The sequence below is a fragment of the Gobio gobio genome (genome assembly GCF_949357685.1).
Source record: "Gobio gobio genome assembly, chromosome: 17".
NCBI classification, from domain to species: domain Eukaryota; kingdom Metazoa; phylum Chordata; class Actinopteri; order Cypriniformes; family Gobionidae; genus Gobio; species Gobio gobio.
The window spans coordinates 27,258,727-27,279,057 of NC_137110.1; the positions used below are offsets into that span (position 1 = coordinate 27,258,727).

The following is a 20,331-nucleotide window of genomic DNA, read 5'->3' on the forward strand; positions in this document are numbered from 1 at the left end:
CACACATCGCCTGGCGTAAATGTCCTGGAGGGAGGGAAGCTCACCTCCGATGATGCAGCTGGCCGTGCGCACTACCCTTTGCAGGGCTTTGCGGCTGCGGGCGGTACTGTTGCCGTACCAGGTGGTGATGCAGCCAGTCAGCAGGCTCTCTATGGTGCTGCTGTAGAACCGTGTGAGGATGTGGCGGCTCATTCCAAACCTCCTCAGCCGTCGCAGAAAGAAAAGGCGCTGATGAGCCTTCTTCACAACGGCCTCGGAGTGGACGGACCATGAGAGTTCCTCTGTGATGTGGACACCGAGGAACTTGAAGCTGCTGACTCTCTCCACCGGTGCTCCATCGATGGTGATGGGGCGGTGTTCTCTCTCATTCCTCCTGAAGTCGACCACCAGCTCCTTGGTCTTGCTGACGTTGAGGGAGAGGTTGTGCTCCTGACACCACCGTGTCAGAGTGTGCACCTCCTCTCTGTAGGCCGTTTCATCATTGTCAGTGATGAGACCTACCACCGTCGTATCGTCAGCAAACTTGATGATGGTGTTGGAGCTGTGGGTTGCCACACAGTCATGTGTGTACAAGGAGTACAGGAGTGGGCTGAGAACACAGCCCTGAGGGGCTCCAGTGTTGAGAGTCAGTGGTGAGGAGATGTTACTGCCCATTCTGACCACCTGGCGTCTGTTTGACAGGAAGTCCAGGATCCAGCTGCATAACAGGCTGTTTAAGCCGAGAGCCCGGAGTTTCATGTCAAGTATGGAGGGCACAATGGTGTTGAATGCTGAGCTGTAGTCTACAAACAGCATTCTCACATATGTGTTCCTCTTTTCCAGGTGGGAGAGAGCAGTGTGAATTGTTGATGAAATGGCATCATCAGTGGAGCGGTTTTTGCGGTATGCAAACTGCAGTGGGTCCAGTGAGGGGGGGAGAACAGAGCAGATGTGGTCTCTGACTAGTCTCTCAAAGCATTTGCTGATGATGGGGGTCAGAGCAACAGGACGCCAGTCGTTTAAGCAGAGTGTTTTTGACTGCTTAGGTACAGGAACAATGGTGGACGTTTTGAAGCATGTGGGGACCACAGACAGGGAGAGGGACAGGTTGAAAATGTCCGTGAAAACTCCAGCCAGTTGGCGCGCGCACGCTCTGATGACGCGGCCGGGAATCCCGTCTGGACCCGCAGCTTTACGGACGTTCACCCGCCGGAAGGATCGGGTTACATCCGCTTCAGATACGGAGAGTGCACTAACCTCTGTATCTTCAGCCGCGAGCTCTCTCTCCGCGAGGGCGGTGTTTGTTCCCTCAAAGCGAGCATAAAAGGTGTTGAGCTCGTCCGGGAGAGAGGCAGCGGTGTTCACGGTGGAGTTTGAGTTCCTTTTATAGTCTGTGATGATGTTAATTCCCCGCCACATGCTTCTGGAGTCGGTGGTGTTGAACTGTCCTTCAATCTTGTCCCTGTACTGGCGTTTTGCTGCTTTGATTGTTTTCCGGAGGGCATAACTTGCTTGTTTATGCTCCTCCGCATTACCGGAGTTAAAGGTGAGGGACCGCGCATTGAGTGCCGCGCGAACATCCCCATTTATCCACGGCTTCTGGTTTGGGTACAGCCGAATTGTTTTGGTCGGAACAACGTCATCTACGCACTTCCTGATGAAACACGTTACGCTATCAGCGTAGACCTCGATGTCGTCATCAGAGGCCGACCGGAACATCTCCCAGTCCGCGTGATCAAAACAGTCCTGTAGCATAGAGTCCGATTGGTCCGACCAGCACTGGATGGTTCTGAGGGCTGGTGCTTCCTGTTTCAGTCTCTGCCTGTAAGCGGGCAAAAGTAGAATGGACGCGTGATCTGATTTGCCGAATGGTGGGCGAGGGAGGGACTTGTAACCCTCCTTGAAGGGGGAGTAGCAGTGGTCTAAAACACGGTTCCCTCGCGTGTTGATGCTAACATGTTGGTGGTATTTGGGTGCGATGCGCTTGAAGTTGGCTTTGTTAAAGTCCCCGGTCACAATAAACGCAGCCTCAGGATGCGCGGTTTCCTGCTCACTCACTGACCTATACAGTTCCTTTAGTGCCCGGTCTGTGTCGGCTTGTGGGGGAATATACACCGCTGTGATGATGACCGCGGTGAATTCCCTCGGTAGCCAGAATGGTCGGCACAGAACCATGAGAAATTCCAGATCAGGAGAGCAGAAAGACTTGATAGAGTGTACGTTCCTCTGATCACACCAGGATCGGTTGATCATAAAACACACACCCCCGCCTTTGCTTTTCCCGGAGAGATCTTTTTCTCTGTCCATCCGATGCACGGAGAACCCCGTGGTTTCGATGGCTGAGTCTGGAATCTCAGCGGACATCCAAGTTTCTGTAAGGCAGATAATGCAGCAGTCCCTCGTGTCTCGTTGGAAAGAGATCCGCGCTCTCAGCTCGCAGAGTTTATTGTCCAGAGACTGAACATTTGCCAGTAAAATACTGGGAAGCGGGGGTCGGTTTGCGCGGCGTCTTACTCTGACGAGTACGCCAGCTCTACAGCCCCTTCTCCGGCCGCGTCTCCGCGGCCGGGCCACCCAGACAAAGGGTTCCGCTGCTGTGTTTGTAAACGGCGTGTCGTCGTTGATGAATTTAAAGTCCGGTTTTCGGTGTGCGATTGCCGAACCAATGTCCAAAAGTGTCTGTCTGTCGTACGTAGTAAGGCAGACAACATCCAAGACAAAAAACACAAAAACTATAAACAGAACAAACAAAAAACTACAATGCTTCAGCAGAGCTTGCGACGTTGCGGCCGTCCTCGGCGCCATCTCATCTCATGAATTACAATAGAAATGCAAATTAACACATATTTGCAAAAATAAAAGTGAAATACCGGTATGTTCCGTAATAATATTGGCATGTTATGCAATTCATCCTCATAAATAATATGGTAAACGAACGAAATAATGTGTAAAACTGATATTCTCGTCAATGTGTCCGTCTGGGGGAGCAGATATAGATGCAATTAGATTGACTGATAGATAGATAATTGGGGAGATGTATAGATAAATAGATAAATAGATAGATAGATGTATTAACTGTCCACTGGGGAGAGTTGTTTTCATAGTAAAATTTCTTCATCGGCTACGGAATCATGGTATTCATGCATATGCCTTTAGTTTTATTTTTGATCAAATGATATGACGTATGTCTCAACCATTCAGAAAGCTGCAAGACATTACATTTGCACTGAACTATTTTCCATTTCCACGTAGATTATGACCGACATCTGTAGCTTGTCAGATGCAATTAAATGGATGGAAATAAAATGCCCTATCACAATGCGTAATGACGCACAATGGCTGATCTTGCACTCTTAGAAGATGTGGCAAATGGAAGGAGTCGGAGTGAATGCATCTTCAGACAGCAAGAAGACTTGCTGGCAAATGAGGACACACTGGCGATGGAGCGCTAGACACTTTTTTGCCTCGACTTTGATGTCCGACCATTTCTTTTTTATTTCGGCCATGGTCTGAGGTTGTGAGGCTACAGCATTTACGGCGTCTGCAACCTTTTGCCACTCAAGTGCCTTTTTGGCATTAGTAATGCCCACACTGTGCCCTCCAAAACAACATTTTTCTCCTCTTTTCCACCTCGCCAACGATAACTTTTACTTCAAATCGAGTGAAGTTACGTTTTTTTTTATTTCCTCTCTGTGTTTGCCATGATTTCGCAATCGATGAATATTAACTTGTGGGCGTTTCACGGACTATTTATGGGCAACTATGGGCGTGACATGAAGCCGCAAAAGCTGCGCTACATTTAGAATTGATTGTGATTTATTAAAGGAAAACTGCGTAGGATGTGCGTGCGCACGGTTTTATAAATCCGAATATTTCTGTGCGTACGCACATCCTATGTTTCATCCGTACGCCACTTCTGACGCAAATCCTACGCAAAGTTTTATAAATGAGGCCCCTGGGCCGTGGAGCGTGAGCGGACCTGGGCCATGGGGCGTGGGCAGACCTAGCCCCGAGCCGTGGGCGGACCTGGACCCTGAGGCGTGGGCGGACCTGGACCCCGAGGCGTGGGTGGACCTGGCCCCGAGGCGTGAGCGGACCTGGCCCCGAGGCGCGGGCGGACCTGGACCCTGAGGCGTGGGTGGACCTGGACCCCGAGGCGTGGGTGGCCATGGCGGATCAGGCAGTTCAAGGGGCCATGGCGGATCAGGCAATTCAGGGGGCCACGGCCTTAATGTACCCCTTGCCCACCCCCCCCCCCCCCCACCCCCCCAAACATTTTCTTGGGCAGGACTATGGGCTCGTGGGCTGGAGTGGGCTCGGGGGCTGGAGTGGGCTCGGGGGCTGGAGCACGGGCGTGGCCTGGAGCGCGGGCGTGGCCTGGAGCGCGGGCGTGGCCTAGCCTGGCGGCGTGGTGGCATGGTGGCGTGGTGACTGGGCTCTCTGGTGTGAAGGGTACTGTGGGACAGTGGAGCTCCTCATCCACCATTCCCACAGTAAACGAGGAGCCACCCAGCAGGAGGGCATGATCAATATAATCAACCAGAGTCCATGGGACACTGCTATCAGGCAATAGGAAATTTAAAATGTCACTAAGACCATTTCGAAAAATACCTTTAAGGGCAACCTCTTTAAAGTCCACAGAACTCCTGTATAAAGTCCTCGATGGCCTGATTCCCCTGGCATAGACAAAGCAAAGCAACTGATGGGTCCATTTTGTTGGGCGAGTATTCTGTAACGTTTCATTGATCCACTGGAGGCAAGTCTTAGTTGAACCCAAATGCAGTGTTCATTATATCTTAAATGTGAGCAGGAACACAATAGCCTAAGACTTGACATGAACATGAACTCACCAACAGCAGTGTTACACTAACAATACTCGACGAGGACACATGAAAAACACAAGGGCTAAATACACAAAGACTAATGACAAGACACGGGACACCTGTGAACAATGATTAGACAATTAGAATTAGCCAATGACATGACACAACACATGAGGGCATGGGAATCACATAACCAGGAAACATGACAAGGAGAAAACATAAACGTGAAACAAAACATGAACCAACTGTGACATCACTGTAGCTTATCAGAAAAAATACCATACCAAATAATACCATAACAAAGCCAACAACTTTTCACAACCAGGACGGAACTAAAAAAAAAAAGTCTAAAATAACCAAGGCTCAGCCAATGTCAATAATAAACTGCATGCAAGCACAAACGATCTTGGCACGGTGGCCCAAAATGTAAAAACACAAAAGTACTCACTAATTTTAGTTGCATTCTCTGGCCCTTTCTTTAGGCAAATTCATCCAAAATGTCCTTGGTGTTTAATTCACGTCTTCGTGCATTCTCAATGGAAATAATTGCCAGTCCCAGTAGTCTGTTCTGCAACATGGTGCTCTGCAAATAATTTTTTTAATTAGCTTTAGTTTTGAAAATGAGCGCTCCGCTGAAGCAACAGTAACAGGGATGGCAAGAAAGAGAACTAAAACTAGATGTGATAGAGTTGTTCTCAAAAATCAAAACACTGGCCGGATCTTGAACTGTTAGATTCCCAGAGATTTCTCTCCACTAACCTCTCGCACGATATTTTCTTTTTTTTTTATTTGGCGCTGCGATGCAGCAGCGTTTGCATGTAGTACAGCATCATTAAAAAATTAAAATGTGCAAAAACTGACAAATGCACACAAGAAATTACGGAGGAACAGGAAATTACTTCACATGACATGCATACAAAAAATATATTTATCGTGGCCACAAATTAAAAATTAATTCCCTCATTTTAATTAAAATGTTCATCTGGACGGGCCCCCAAGCCACCCGTGCCGATTGCACGTGCATACCCTGCATGCCCAGACTGGCTGTTATTGTCATGGTCACACCAGATTCTGAAGGCAAATATTCTCTCAGGAAAACTAAATAGTGCAGGGAAACAGGAACTACAAACCAGAATATCAAAATAAGAGCCCATAACACAGAACATATACCTGACGATTGTCAATGCTGAAAACAGTTGTGCTGCTTATTTTTTTGTGGAACTGTACTCAATTTTTTTTAGGATTCCTTAATGAATAGAAAGTTCAAAAGAACAGCATTTATTTGAACAATATACTGTATTATTGGTAACAATGTAAACATCTTTGTTGTCACTGATCAATTGAATGCATTCTTGCTGAAATAAGTATTAATAAAAAATAAAAATAAAGCTACACTGTGTGATATTGACCATCCAGTGAATTTTAGTGTCTGTTCCTCTCAATTCCGATTTCGTTTTAACTCCTACGGTGGCCGATTTAGTCCAAGATTAGCATGGCTTCCAGTTCGACCTCGTCCACATTCAACACGGTGCCATCGAGTTTTAAAACGCGAAAGGCGAAGCTTGAATTTACGGGTATGTCCCTCTTTGGCTAATGTACTTTCAAGATGGATGGGCAACATGGCGACCCGCATTCGAACCCCTTACCCGTATGTATTTTCAATGGCATATTATCAACTTACGAGAATACTTTATCACTTGAAAGAAGTAAATATACATTAATGAGCACATATATTTTTGAAAGAACTAAGTGTTTTTAGCTAAGAATAAACTAAAAAAGTTACACAGTGTAGCTTTAAGATTAAAAATCTTTTGAAACTAAACTAAAACATTTGAATGGTATTCTAGGTCAATTTTGAATGCTGAACCTGAATGCTGTTATTTTTTCATGGAACAAATTAGAATTTTTGAAGAATCTTTATGCAACTCTTTTCCATGTAATGCCGTTTTAGTTAAATAGCTACACATGGAGTGAATCAATTACTTGTTACATTTATTAAAAAAATGTATTTTGCCTTCCACAGACTACTGAACTGTTTAAGATGCGTGTTGTTGGTGGGTCGGCTTCCTGCAGTTACCTGTCTCCCTATGACAGCAGACCTCTGTGCCACCCAACTGTGGACAGGTGAGTCCACACCCCCCACCTGAAGAACAAAACAGTGTATTTTTTTTTTACCAAGTCTTTTGCTCACCAAGGCTGAACTTGTTTGGTCAAAAATAAAACAGTAATATTGTGAATTACTTTGTATTTTAAAATGTAATGTTTTTGTGTTTTTTTTTTTTTTGCATCAATATAAAAGTCTTGTCACTGATCAATTTATTGTCCAATTTATTATCCTGTCACATCTGGTTCAGTTAATATTTTACAGTTAATATACCTTGAATACTGTCTGTCTGTATGCAAGCAACAAGTCTGTATTCTCTTACCAGTAGTGACAGTGACTAAAGTAATATCAAAGATAGCGACCCATTGAGCCAGAGTTCTTTCAAATCTTTGTTAACCGACAGAAGCTTCAATTTAAACATGTGCTAGCCAGATAAATATAGTTTCATTGCACTCATGTCTCACATCCTTTGCAGTGTCTCACGCATTACACAGAATTTGAGTCACATGATCCTTCAGAAATCATTCTAATATGGTGATGCTCAAGTATCATTTCTTATTTATTAATGTCAGGGGTTGGTGTGCAGCATGCATATATAAGATGAGGAGTAAACAAACCAAAACTAAAACAAACTCTCAGGAGATCGTAGGAGAAACGTAGGAGAATAGCAAACCAACATACTCCACAAACGAGAACTGACCTGAAAAAGGAGTATACATGGCAGACATAATGATACATTTGTGATGATAATATGTAACAAAGGAAACAAACAAGGACATAATCAGTAACCAAGGAAACCGAAACTAAATAGTGCAGAGAAACAAGAACTAAAGCAAACAAACTAGAATATCAAAATAAGAGCCAGTGGAGAACAGTGACTGGATCTAGAACCTTCAGATGATACACAGAGCTCATATTTCCGTCGCTGTAAGTTACCATAAGCAAAACCACACACAAAACCCCTTAGCAGAGTTGTATGATGTGACAGACAACTAGTTATCCAGTCCGGTTATGTTTACACACCACAGGTTTTCCGAGAATGCTGTTGTGAGTCCTGAAAATGTACAGGTATGAGTTCAATAATGCTTTTGTCGCTCTCGTAAATAACTGTACTCTTTGTGAACATCAGACCTAACATATTAATGACTCAAATACAGGGCTGTATTATATATACATATTATATATAAATAACTGTCCCGCCACTGGCCGTTTTGATGCCCTATGCCCTATAATGCCCATTTTCTTGTAGTGCCCCCTTGAGCACTTGGTGCCCTACGCACAGCGTGTGATGCGCATGGTGGGAGCGGCGGCACTGGGGCTGAAAATCATATTCTGCTAATGTGTGAACGTGATCTTCGGTTCATTCCATTTTTCCTGTGTTTGTTTATATTTCCTCAGTTCCTAGGTTACTAATACACCCTTATTTGTTACCATAGTAACTGATTATGTTCTTCACCTGTTTCTTCTTTAAGGGATAGTTCACCCAAAAATGAAAATTAGCTCATGATTTACTCACCCTCAAGTCATCCTAGGTGTATATGACATTCTTTTTTCAGACGAATAAAACCGGAGTTATATTAAAAAAAGTCCTGGCTAATCCAAGCTTTATAATGCCAGTAATTGTTACTCACTGGTTTTTGAAGTTCATAAAAAAATGCATCTGTCCATCAAATAACGTTCTCCACGTGGCTCTGGGGGGTTAATAAAGGCCTTCTGAAGCGAATCGATGCGTTTGTGTAAGAAAAATATCCATATTTAAAACTTTATAAAGTAAAGTTCTGGCTGATCGCCTTCCATGGAAAAAGTGTTGAAAGTGCCTCTGCAGTTCAAAATGCTTACGCTACGTCTGGCGAGCGTAACTGGTAGAGTAAGCATTTTTAACTGCAGAGGCACTTTCAACACTTTTTCCATAAATTGAATACGGAAGGCGATCGGCCGAAACTTTATGCATCGAAGCGCATCGATTCGCTTCAGAAGGCCTTTATTAACACCCAGAGCCGTGTGGAGCACGTTATTTGACGGACAGATGCATTTTTATGGACTTCAAAAACAGCAACAATTACTGCCATTATAAAGCTTGGATTAGCCAAGATTTTTTTAATATAACTCAGATTTTATTCGTCTGAAAGAAGAATATCATATACACCTAGGATGACTTGAGGGTGAGTAAATCATGGGCTAGTTTTAATTTTTGGGTGAACTAACCCTTTAAATCTAAAATGTATAACCCGGTGTTTTAGTCTTGGGTTGTAGGTTATTGTCTTAGTTTGACTTAGCAATTTTGTTGCTAGTTTTCCCGTTAGATTATGTAAGGACGCGAGATGGTAATGCAGTCATGATGCAAAACGGAGTTACACCTCTGGTGTGCATTATTTTTAAATTAAATTATTCCGCTTATACTACGATTACCACACCTCAAAACATTGTTCATGATGTATTTCAAGACATTTGTCAGTTTTGTTGTCCTTAAAACGCTCGTGTAATTTCTTACGCATCTCATCCCAAGCCTCTGTTGCTAATTCCAAAACGTCATTTTAGAGAGAGAGATTAAGTGTGTGTGATACCTCAGTCAGTGCGTTTCTCAACAGTGTTCGGCACCAGTGTCTCTACTAATAGCGAAACTGTAGGTTTATCTATTGAGTTTGTGTCCCTACTGTATGTTTGTGCATTTGAGTGGGACAGAACTTATATCTCCAAAACTTGGAAATAATTTGTTGTTTTTATTCTATTGTTTACTATGTTTATTTGCTTGGTGAGTGTCGTTGTGGGTTTTGGTTATTTTGCTGTTGTAGAAGGCTGTAATGACCTTTGAAATAACTGTAATCATTTAGCAAAGTGATATGGAACTTTAATGCAGTCAAAACCTGTCTGGAACTACTTGTGTGTTTCCCTGAAAATAATTGCAACCTTTAGAACGTTCATCAACCAATCAGATTCAAGCATTCAACAGCCATAGTATAAGATCATATCTTTTTTTTTTTTTAAATCTTACTGACCCCAAACTTTTGAACCGTAGTGTATGTCTAGAAATTCCTTGAAATTTGTTCTATACACCCTAAGTGCTCATCAGTCTTGCTAAAAGTTAATATCTCCAGCTGCTTTAAACTTTTTAATTGGTCTCCAAACACCCACATCACAGTTTTTTAACCTAGTTTGGACTAATTGTATCCTCTTCTCTGCATCATGTTTGTGAGGCTCTAGAGAGACAAACCCAACAAGCTAAACCATGAAGAGCTCATCCTCTCAGTGCTGTAGGTGTAACACACACAGTCTCAAAAGCCAATGATCCATTTCTCAATTTAAACAGCTTAAAACTCAGTTCCACAGTCGTGACTGCAGCCTCATTCGCTCCTGTGCCTGCTATTCTGGGCTGTTTTCCTTCCTCTGAAGTGAATATAACCGAATTCTGATGGTTTTATTTGTAAATGTGTTTTACTTTAAAGTTCAAGGCTTTTAAATGAGAGTTCAGTAGAATAGAATTTGAATCTTTAGAGCAGATTAAGTATGAAACCACAAACTAGATTAAATAAGGGGTTTGACGGTAATGTGTGCGTAAGGAATGACAGGGATAGATGGGATAGATGACGTGACGCGTGTTTAATAAGAATATTTTTATTTCTGAATTAAAATTGTTTTTTTTAGGGGGCATAAAGTCACAAATGTCAGGGTACAACTGCCCTTATATCATAATAAAGAAAAAAGTTTAATTTAAAGAATGACATATTTGAAAAGAAAAACTTTTTACTATTATTTCTCAAGAAAACAGAAATATAAAAAAACTGTTCAATGCTTATTAATATGTGATAAAAAAAAATGTGTCTGCTAAATTAAAATCGTGTGGTGTGACCATGAAAGTAATATGGTGCAACCAACACGCATAATCAAACAATACTGCAGATTCATAATATCTGATATTTTGCCCTGTTTATCACAAGGCGAGGTTGGTACCTGTTTTTTGTTTTTAATATGTCATGTGGTTCAAATACTATTTATGAATCAATAATTCATAATATTTGTAAAATACTCACCATGATCTCTCTCTCTCTCTTTTGGCTGCTCCCACGGTGGATCATCAGCATATTTATTTGGCACAGGTTTTACTCTGAATGCTTACACAACCCAAAACAAAGGGGGTGAGGCCATGTTGAGTTCAGGAAGAGTTGCTGTGGTAGAGCACATTTAGGAGTCTGTGTAACGGAGGCCAGCTAGTAGTTGCTGTGCGAGTAAACCTCACTCCTCTGATCTAGCGACTGATGTTAGAGGTTGGAGCCTTTAGCCTCCTTGTTAGAGCGTCCGTCTCTCATCCCGGCAGATCAAGGGCGAAATCAAATCGCTGGCAGATCAGGTTGGGTTTAGCCAGTCTAAGTTAACTCCACATCAGCTACATAAATTCATCAACTAACCATTCAGAAACGTCCTGTTGCATTCTACATGTTGTCACTTCTTTTGAGTCTCGCAATCATTGTCCGACTCTGGTTTGAACATAAAAGTAGCTCCGATTACCTCACACAGACATGCACTGAAAATGTCAGAAACTGTTCAGCCTAACACAAGATCTTGAAGCTCCACCCTCTTCCTGAAAGGGGGCCGGGAGCAGCAGCTCGTTTGTATTTAAAGGGACACACAAAAATGGCGCGTTTTTTATCAAAAAGTTACAATTTTAACATCGTATAAAATAATCTGTGGGGTATTTTGAGCCTAAAATTTCACATACACACTCTGGGGACATCAGAGACTTATTTTACATCTTGTAAAAAGGGGCATAATCGGACCCTTTTAACACTTGAAGAGGCCAACATAAATATGAAGCCAACATAAATACAAAAAAAGTGTTGTTCCTTTCATGGACATTCTTATCATTGACCCAGATGTCACTGACTAAATGTGCTATGGTATTGAACATGCACCATGCCATAGGTTTTTTTAAGTACCTTGGAGTACCATGAAAATATCAATACTGTATATGAATATTGTCATCATTCAGAGCCATGCAAGTACCATATTATCATCTGATAGCATCATTATAACATGCTAGAGCAGTTTTTTAAGGTACAGGTTTGGAGATGTGAATGTTTTTAACGCTGCAGAGGTGTTTGATCACATTTTCTTACCAAAGCATTGTTGTTTACTCTCATTTATGTCTGTCTCTGTATAAATAGGTTATTTATTTGTAATTATGATGTTCAGATGATAGCAGAGACATTCCGTCTCTCATGCGGTTACCTGCTGTTCTTTGACGCAAGCTGCTGCTCTTGTGTGCTGAAAGCCAGCAGTGTTTAACTGTGCAAGTAATTAAGTTTGTCAGCCATTGCTGAAGATGCATTCATTCTTCTATCTAGAGGTTTCACAAGCAAGATTGAGTTAAGAAGACCACATTTTCCAAGTAATGACAGGAAGCATATGGTTGCCCCAAACATTTATCATCAAATAGATGGTTTGTATGAACAGAAGTTCAGAGAACAGTGAAAGAGCATGCAAAGTTCCAGTGTAACTACAGAGGCAAAGGCGTGTGTGTACAGGTATACAGTATGTGAGGACACAAATGTGGTATTTGACATGTATTACAACGTTAAAATGGTTTATGAGGACACTTCCTGTGTCCTTGTAATCCAAATGGCTTAAAAGCACACTAAACTGTTTTTGTTTTAATTAAAAAAATGCCAAAGGTTGTATGTGATGGGCATGGGGTAGGGTTAATGTAGGGGGATAGAATATATACGGTTTACAGTATAAAAACATTACGCCTATGGAGAGTCCCAGTAAACCACATATACAAGTGTGTGTGTGTGTGTGTGTGTGTGTGCGCGTGCGTGCGTGCGTACGTGTGTACGTGTGTGCACGTGATTTAGGTCCCCAAAGTTCAGTTTGAGATAAGGTAAATTGTCAGTGTAAGACAAGATAAGTTGTTTGGTGTAAGATAAGAAAACTCCTGCATGTGCGTGTGAAGCCTTTTTCTCAATAGGCCAGAGTTGATGAATCCAAGTGAATTCCCCTCACGTCTCTGAATTATTGTTCCCTGCTTTTAAATCCTCTCAGAAACAATCGCAATTAACGCAGACGGACTGTGCGTCAGAATTAATCTGGCTTTAGCCCAGCTCTCAGAAAAACTCAGCCATGCTCCAGTCACATCTTCAAATTACCCCGCACTCCTTTCTGCCGCAGTTTTTCCCTCTGTCATATTTGATCGATTGTTTGCAGAATTGCACTGGGTGAACAGTGAGGGCAGAGGCTGTAAATGCTGTGTGTTCTTCTCCCTCTTGGTTATTTAGCCAGGTGATAATTGCCATGTGTGTGCATAGGCAATTTTTTTCAGTCTGAGGACCTGTAATGATAGTGAGAACTGCAGATGAATCCTACTGGTAATTACCATGAATAATAAAAAAAGAAACCTATTTAGACTTGCAATTTTAAAGGATAAATGAACTGGACATTGTTCTTTGACTTACTTTATTTTCTGGACATTTTCTTCTCTATTTTTTTTTCTCTCCCTCTATATTTGCATCATGCTTTTGTCTTTGTTTTGTAATGATTAAATAGTTAAAATATATATGTTCTGATTAGAAAACAAAATTACATAATCATCATAGTTGAGTCGAGTCATGACCCAGTTGCATGTGGTCATGATCTAGCCATACCTCCTGTCTTTGTAATTTCTTTACCCTTCTTTACTGTACAATCAAAGGCAAATAGACATAAGTTAAATTATACAAAATAATAAACTATTGTATACTATATACATTATGGTCAAAAGTTTGGGGGCAGTAAGATTTTGTTGTTGTTGTTGTTGTTGTTGTTGTTGAAAGAAGTCTCTTGTACTCACTAAGGCAGTGAAACTTTATATATTGTGTTATATTGTGAAATATCATTACAATTTAAAATAACTGTTTTCTATTTAATATATTTTAAAATGCAATTTATTACTGTCATTAAGTCAGTCTTCAATGTCACATGATCCTTCAGAAATCATTCTAATATGATGATTTGCTGCTCAATAAACATTTCTTATTAATTCCCATGTTGAATGTTCTCAAGATTATTTGATGACTAGAAAGTTCAAAAGAACTGCATTTATTTGAAATGGAAATCTTTTATAAATGTATTTACTGTGATATTTGATCACCTTAAGTCCTTTCTGAAAAAAGTATAAAAAATAACGTACTGACCCTAAACCATTGAACGGTAGTGCAAATTCAATTATTGGTAAATTAAAAATAAAAAAGTCTGCCAAATGATAAATTGACTGTTGCTGTCCTAACTGTCTATTGCTAATATGAGCTTCACAACACTGGCTGTAGTCTGCCCCCTAGTGGCTGAAAATAGAACTCACAATTTGAATCATGTTCTTTCTCACAGGGCCCTGAAGTTCTGTGGTCCTGGTGGTCCTCTGCATGTGAAACTCGTGATTGAATGGGAGAACAGAATTAAAGAAAGGTGAGATACATGCTGCTGCATAAAATGTTCTTATTATAGGCAAACATGTTCATTTAATTTAAAACTATCTTGTCAATTTCCCTGTATTAGTAAGGGTATTCTCAGTAATATCATTTGAAAGTCAGAATTCTTGTGTGATTCATATCTGTTTCAGTCTCTTTGGTAACATTCAAGAGGAAGTTATTGAGGATGCAGATAGTGTGAGAATCCAGCAGCAGAATCATGTACAGCAGCACAGCTGCACGCTGGATGAGTGTTTTCAGCTTTACACCAAAGAGGAGCAGGTACTCTTTCCTCCAATCACACTCCCTGTTTATTTCTCTCTCTTCTTACCTGTGTCATTTATGTGAAGATCGTGGAGATTAAAAAAGGGGCAGTCGTGGCCTAATGGTTAGAGAGTCACAGAGCAAAGCACCTAATCCCTAAACGCTCCCTGGGCATCACAGCAAAACTGGCTGCCTACTGCTCTGTGTGTGTGTGTGTGTGTGTGTGTGTGTGTGTGTGTGTGTGTGTGTGTGTGTGTGTGTGTGTGTGTGTGTGTGTGTGTGTGTGTGTGTGTGTGTGTGTGTGTGTGTGTGTGTGTGTGTGTGTGTGTGTGTGTGTGTGTGTGTGTGTGTGTGTGTGTGTGTGTGTGTGTGTGTGTGTGTGTACTCACTACTCCTAATGTGTGTGCACTTACTTGGATGGGTTAAATGCAGAGGACAAATTCCAAGTATGGGTTACCATACTTGGCCTTCACATGCCACTTTCACTAAAATGTAATTTATTCTTGTGATGGCAAAGCTGAATAATTATTCTGCATCATTACTGTAGTCTTCATTGTCGCATGAACTTTCAGAAATCATTCTGATTTGGTGCTCAAGTAACATTACTAACATTATTATTATCATCAATATTGACAGTTGTGCTGCTTCATGTTTTTTCGGAAACTGTGATCCTTTTTTTTCAGAATTCTATGATGAACCGAAAGTAAAAAAAATGTTTTATTAAAAATAATTTACTATGTCTTATTGTATCTGTTAGTTTTCTTCTTCTTCTGCCATGGTAGTCTATGGAAGCCCATAGAACTGTAAAAAGTTGTGAAATTTGGCACACAGAGTATCTAACTCAATCCCACTAGCGCCACCAACTGTCTAAAGCTTCACTTACATTTATGTTAATAACTTTTGAACTGGAAGGGCTAGAAACTTTTCTTTTTTTCCCCCGATGCCTTGGCTCAAGCCGATTCGGTTGCACCTTATGACGTCATTTTCCGTAGTGAAAAACTGTTCTCAAATAACACACGAACAAATTAGGCGAAAATCATTGTTACGAAACTCGGTATGTGCCGTTGGGACCATGCCCTGAATGTACTCAAAAAGTTTTGAGACAGCGCCACCCTGTGGTCAAAAATTATAATGAAATTTCCAAAAATGCTAATAACCTTGAATTAATTTAGCCTATTTTAGTGAAACTGGTCTTGATAAATTCCGTGGCTGAGAACAATGATACCAATTATATTATTTCCTCGAACTTGCTGTCCGCCATTTTGAATTTCTTTGAAAACCTACTTTTTCGAACTCCTCCTAGACCGTCTGATTTTCACCAAAATTGGCTCAGATCATCTTCAGACCATGCCTGCAAAAAGTTAACAAAAGCTTTTTGACAGACCAAACCATTCTCGAGTAATGCATCAACGAATTTGTTGGCATGATGCCAAGCTGATTCTGAGGCTGTAACTCTGCAATGCTTTGGCATATTGACACATATTGACTTTTTATGTGTCATTGTCACCTCGCACTGAACACACCATAATAATTTGATAACAGCGCCACCTATTGGTCAAAAGTGAGAAGCAAGTTAATCATATTACAGTGATTGTATTTGTGAATAAAATAATCTAAACAAATCTTGAATTGCTTTATTGTTGCAATATTTTGAAATTGTTTGTAACAATGCAAATGCCTTTACGGTCACTTTTTTATTCAGTTCAATTTGTGTAATAATCCATCAAAAACAACTTTTGGGTTCCACAAAAATGACAGAATGTTGGGTTAGAATGACTTCATAATGAAAGAATGACATTATTATAAGTTAATGAAATACTTTTCAACCAGAGCTGAAAAATGGCATAGAAAATGAGTTCCTCTTTTTTTATTTGTTACCTAACATTTGATATATTTCACTTTCTATTCTAGGCCAGTCTAGTTATGAGTTTAGTGCCTCTGCAGACACTCTGAAGTGACCTCTTGCTCTCATCATCTGCATTTTCTGTCTTAAATGCTAATGTTTAAGATGAAGTGGGTTTTGATGAAAAGAAAAACACTAAAATCAGCTCTAAAAATATGGACTGAACATGAAGAAAAGACAGGTAAAAAAAAAAAAACAAACCTCTTGAAAATCTCTTGCAGTGTAGAAAGCTCTACAAACGAACATAAGAGCAACCAATTATATAAATTCATATTCTAGCATAGCAGTTATGTGGTTAGGATCTTTAGGGAGGATGTCCAGAGTGATAATTTATTTCAATTATATGATTCAGTTGGTTTTTTAAATGGTTAGAATCAGGGGCGTTTCTAGGATTTTCATTTTAGGGGGGCTCAGCCCCCAGTGAGGGTATGGAAAAAAAAAATGGTAAGACTTTAGTTTAGGGTCCAATTCTCACTATTAACTAGTAGCCTATTAGTATGCATATTAGGATATTGTCTGTTTATTATTACTTATAAAGCAAATATTAATGCCTTATTCTGCATGACCATATTGTACATCCCTTAATACAATGTAGGCAGGTTTATAATCAATGAGATCCCAAATCCAAATGAGGTTTGGGGGGGCGAGAAAATTTTGATTTCCATGATCTACATATGTGCATTTTAAGATGTTCTGAACGCCTAAAAATTAGATAACAATAACTTGAAAACCATGTCATTGGGCAGATATGACTGATTACGTTTTTTCGATTTTTGTCAGGGAAGACAGTAAACATATGTTTAACTAATATTTATATGTTTTATGAATCATTTTTGAAGGCTAACAGGATGTTTTGTATTAAATGTATTAAATTACGGTAATTCATGATATGCACACATTCATTACTATTAATCTTATGCCTAATCTGAAGAAAACAGCTTTTATAATATAGTTAACAAACAAGAAATATTAACAATGACATTACATAGTTCTATTTCAATTCAAAATGGCGAATTTACTCAAAAGTTTATTAATTTGCCTGAATATTTTTGTCATTTGTTTAACGTTTCTGACTTAAAGAAGCAGCTGTCAGATATGAAACGTTTAGTTTAGCTACATATCTCGCACTTGACGTCAAGTCGCGCTGCTAAAATTCGCGCTCAGCCTCAGCAGCGTCTGTGAACATAAAGCCCGCCTACTCTGATTTGATTGGATTTCTCAAATATTTTGACATTGACGAGCGATGACAGACCAATGAGCGCACACACCTCTGCTTCTGACGTGCGCTCTATTCGCCGCCACAGCGGATTGAAAAAAACACGCTGATTAAAAGATGGGACGAAGGCGAAGTTTCATATGTTATAAAGGTTAATCACAAATTTTTTAGGGGGGCTGGGCAGAAGTTTAGGCGGGGTTGAAGCCCCCCTAAAAAAGGGCCTAGTGACGCTCGCCCATGGTTAGAAACAAAATATGCACATATATAGTCAACATATTGAATACAAAATTTAATTTTTTAACACTATAGTGAGGATTAATGCAGTAGAAAATGTTCTCTACAGAATTTATACTTGCAAAGGCGTTAGACATTTTGATTCACAGGACTGATCACTATTCCACTATTCCAAGATTATTCAAAACAAAACCCTCTTGAGGAGCAAATAGAGATTTTTTCCCTCCTACCATCATGTCTCTCATATCCCACTCACTCTCGCTCTCTTTGTAAGGTCATTCATTCATTTCTGAACTCATTCTTCTCTGCCTGTTCTGGACAAGCAACACTTATGAACCCCTGAGAATTGCCTCATCGTGAGTGGCTGCACAAATAATTATCGATCCTCTAACAGTGTCATGTCATTACTCAAGCAACACTTATACCAGGACTTCAGTTATATGGTGTGCAATGCCTGTGAGAAATGGCTGTACAGCTTTAATTAAATCATGCCTTTTTCTGTAATAGATATTTTAAAGTTATAAATAACGTGTTACTGATGGTCTATAGTGCTTCTGTAAATATTCAGATGTTGTTGTCCTTTCCTCTCTGCATGTTCACTGCACTCCAGTCTGTCGCAGCAGTGTATTCCTGAGACATAAATGTTTTACTGCACCACACTGAGTCAAAACCATAGACCGTAAAAAAATAGGTTCAGATAATGACATGGTTTAGTTGACCATGGAGAATCGCTACACTCTGCATGCATTTCAACAAATCCCCAGAAAGAAAATGTTATTTATATACCTGTGATCATGAATCCTACATAGGTAGTATCTGACTCTATTGATTTATTGTCTGTGACATACATCACTAATGAGTATTGGACTGTTTATAGCTAATGTTTGTCTTGCAGCTGGCGCCAGACGATGCATGGAAGTGTCCTCACTGCAAGCAGATGCAGCAGGGGATGGTGAAGATGAGTTTATGGACCCTGCCTGACATACTCATTCTGCACCTGAAGCGTTTTCGGCAGGTGGGCAAACGCCGAAACAAGCTCTCCACCCTCATCCGCTTCCCTGTGAGCGCTCTGGATATGACTCCTCATGTGGTGAAACGCAGTCAGAGCATGAAGAATCTGGCCCCGTGGCCTTCAACCTGGAAACATGGGGATACTGACTTCCTTTATGACCTGTATGCAGTCTGCAACCACCACGGAGGCATGCATGGAGGCCATTACACAGGTGAGTGTGCTGGGATCTCTATTGAAGCAGGGGTTATCTAAAAACATTTCTCTTTAATAATGTGGTTTTGACCTTGCGGATTTCATTCAGTAATATAAAACTATAAAGACACACTCTTAGTTGATTTTTAATGACTAACAATGTCTCGCAATTCTGCCCTACAAAGGCAAAAACCTTAATGCTATAGCTTGTAATAACTGAGAAAAAGGACTTTAAAGATTTGTAGTTGTCCAGTCAAATTAATTATAGGTAGGACACTGGAAATCTGACAATTAAATGTTTTAGTAATGAAAATGATCTACATATTTTGAAGTTACTGTACCCTGCCTTTGTATTGTCTGCAAAAAGTGAGAAGTCACACCAAGGCAAATGGCATACCACATTATAAATATTTGGTTGCTGATCACCATTTACAAAATCATTATAGTAACACCTGTATAAAATCTAGTAATCACTGCATTTATATTGGATGATTTACAATTGCTTTGTTATATGGAGCAGTTTGGTAGCCTATTCATTGGATAGATGACGAGCTTATTTTTGCTATTGGCTGCTAGCTAGCTAAATGAAGTATATTGAGATCTGTCTAATTTTTGTCTAACGCATCTTTTGTGTTACACAACTCAACCATAATTTTCCTTCAAGAGCAATGGGCCATCCTTAAACGCTATTAGTAAAAACAGCCACTCAACTATTTGTTTTACATACACTTTTATTCAGGTATTGTGTGTCAGAAGTTCTTCAGTGACAGATGAATGACACTGGCTACACTGTAATCTAAACGCAGCAAACATTAATGGACAGTAAAACAAAGGCAGAATACCATAACTCCAGGCCGGCACAGTAACTTCTAAAAAATAGTAACTCAATTTTAGCATTCCAAAACAAAGGCAAAGAATGGTAACTGGTATTACGGTGTGTGTTCTGTCTTGGTTTCTCCCGTGCTTTTGGAAGTTACTGTTAAAGGGTTAGTTCACCCAAAAATGAAAATTCTGTCATTAATTACTCACCCTCACGTCGTTCGAGACCCGTAAGACCTCCGTTCATATTCGGAACACAAATGAAGATATTTTTGTTGGAAGCTGATGGCTGAGAAAAGCTTCAGATAGGCCTCCATTGGCATTCAGTACACTTATACTCCCAAGACGGATA

At 40.5% G+C, this 20,331-nt stretch overlaps 1 protein-coding gene across 1 annotated transcript in view; it reads left to right on the forward strand.

The window, feature by feature from the left end:
- The window catches only part of usp43a (ubiquitin specific peptidase 43a), a 127,226-nt gene that overhangs the window by 99,281 nt on the left and 7,614 nt on the right, over positions 1–20,331 (forward strand). Inside the window, exons 9-12 of the mRNA XM_079841358.1 lie at positions 6,826–6,926; positions 14,260–14,337; positions 14,492–14,621; positions 18,852–19,179. Coding sequence (XP_079697484.1) covers positions 6,826–6,926; positions 14,260–14,337; positions 14,492–14,621; positions 18,852–19,179 — 637 coding nt within the window. The remainder of the gene's footprint in view (positions 1–6,825; positions 6,927–14,259; positions 14,338–14,491; positions 14,622–18,851; positions 19,180–20,331) is intronic.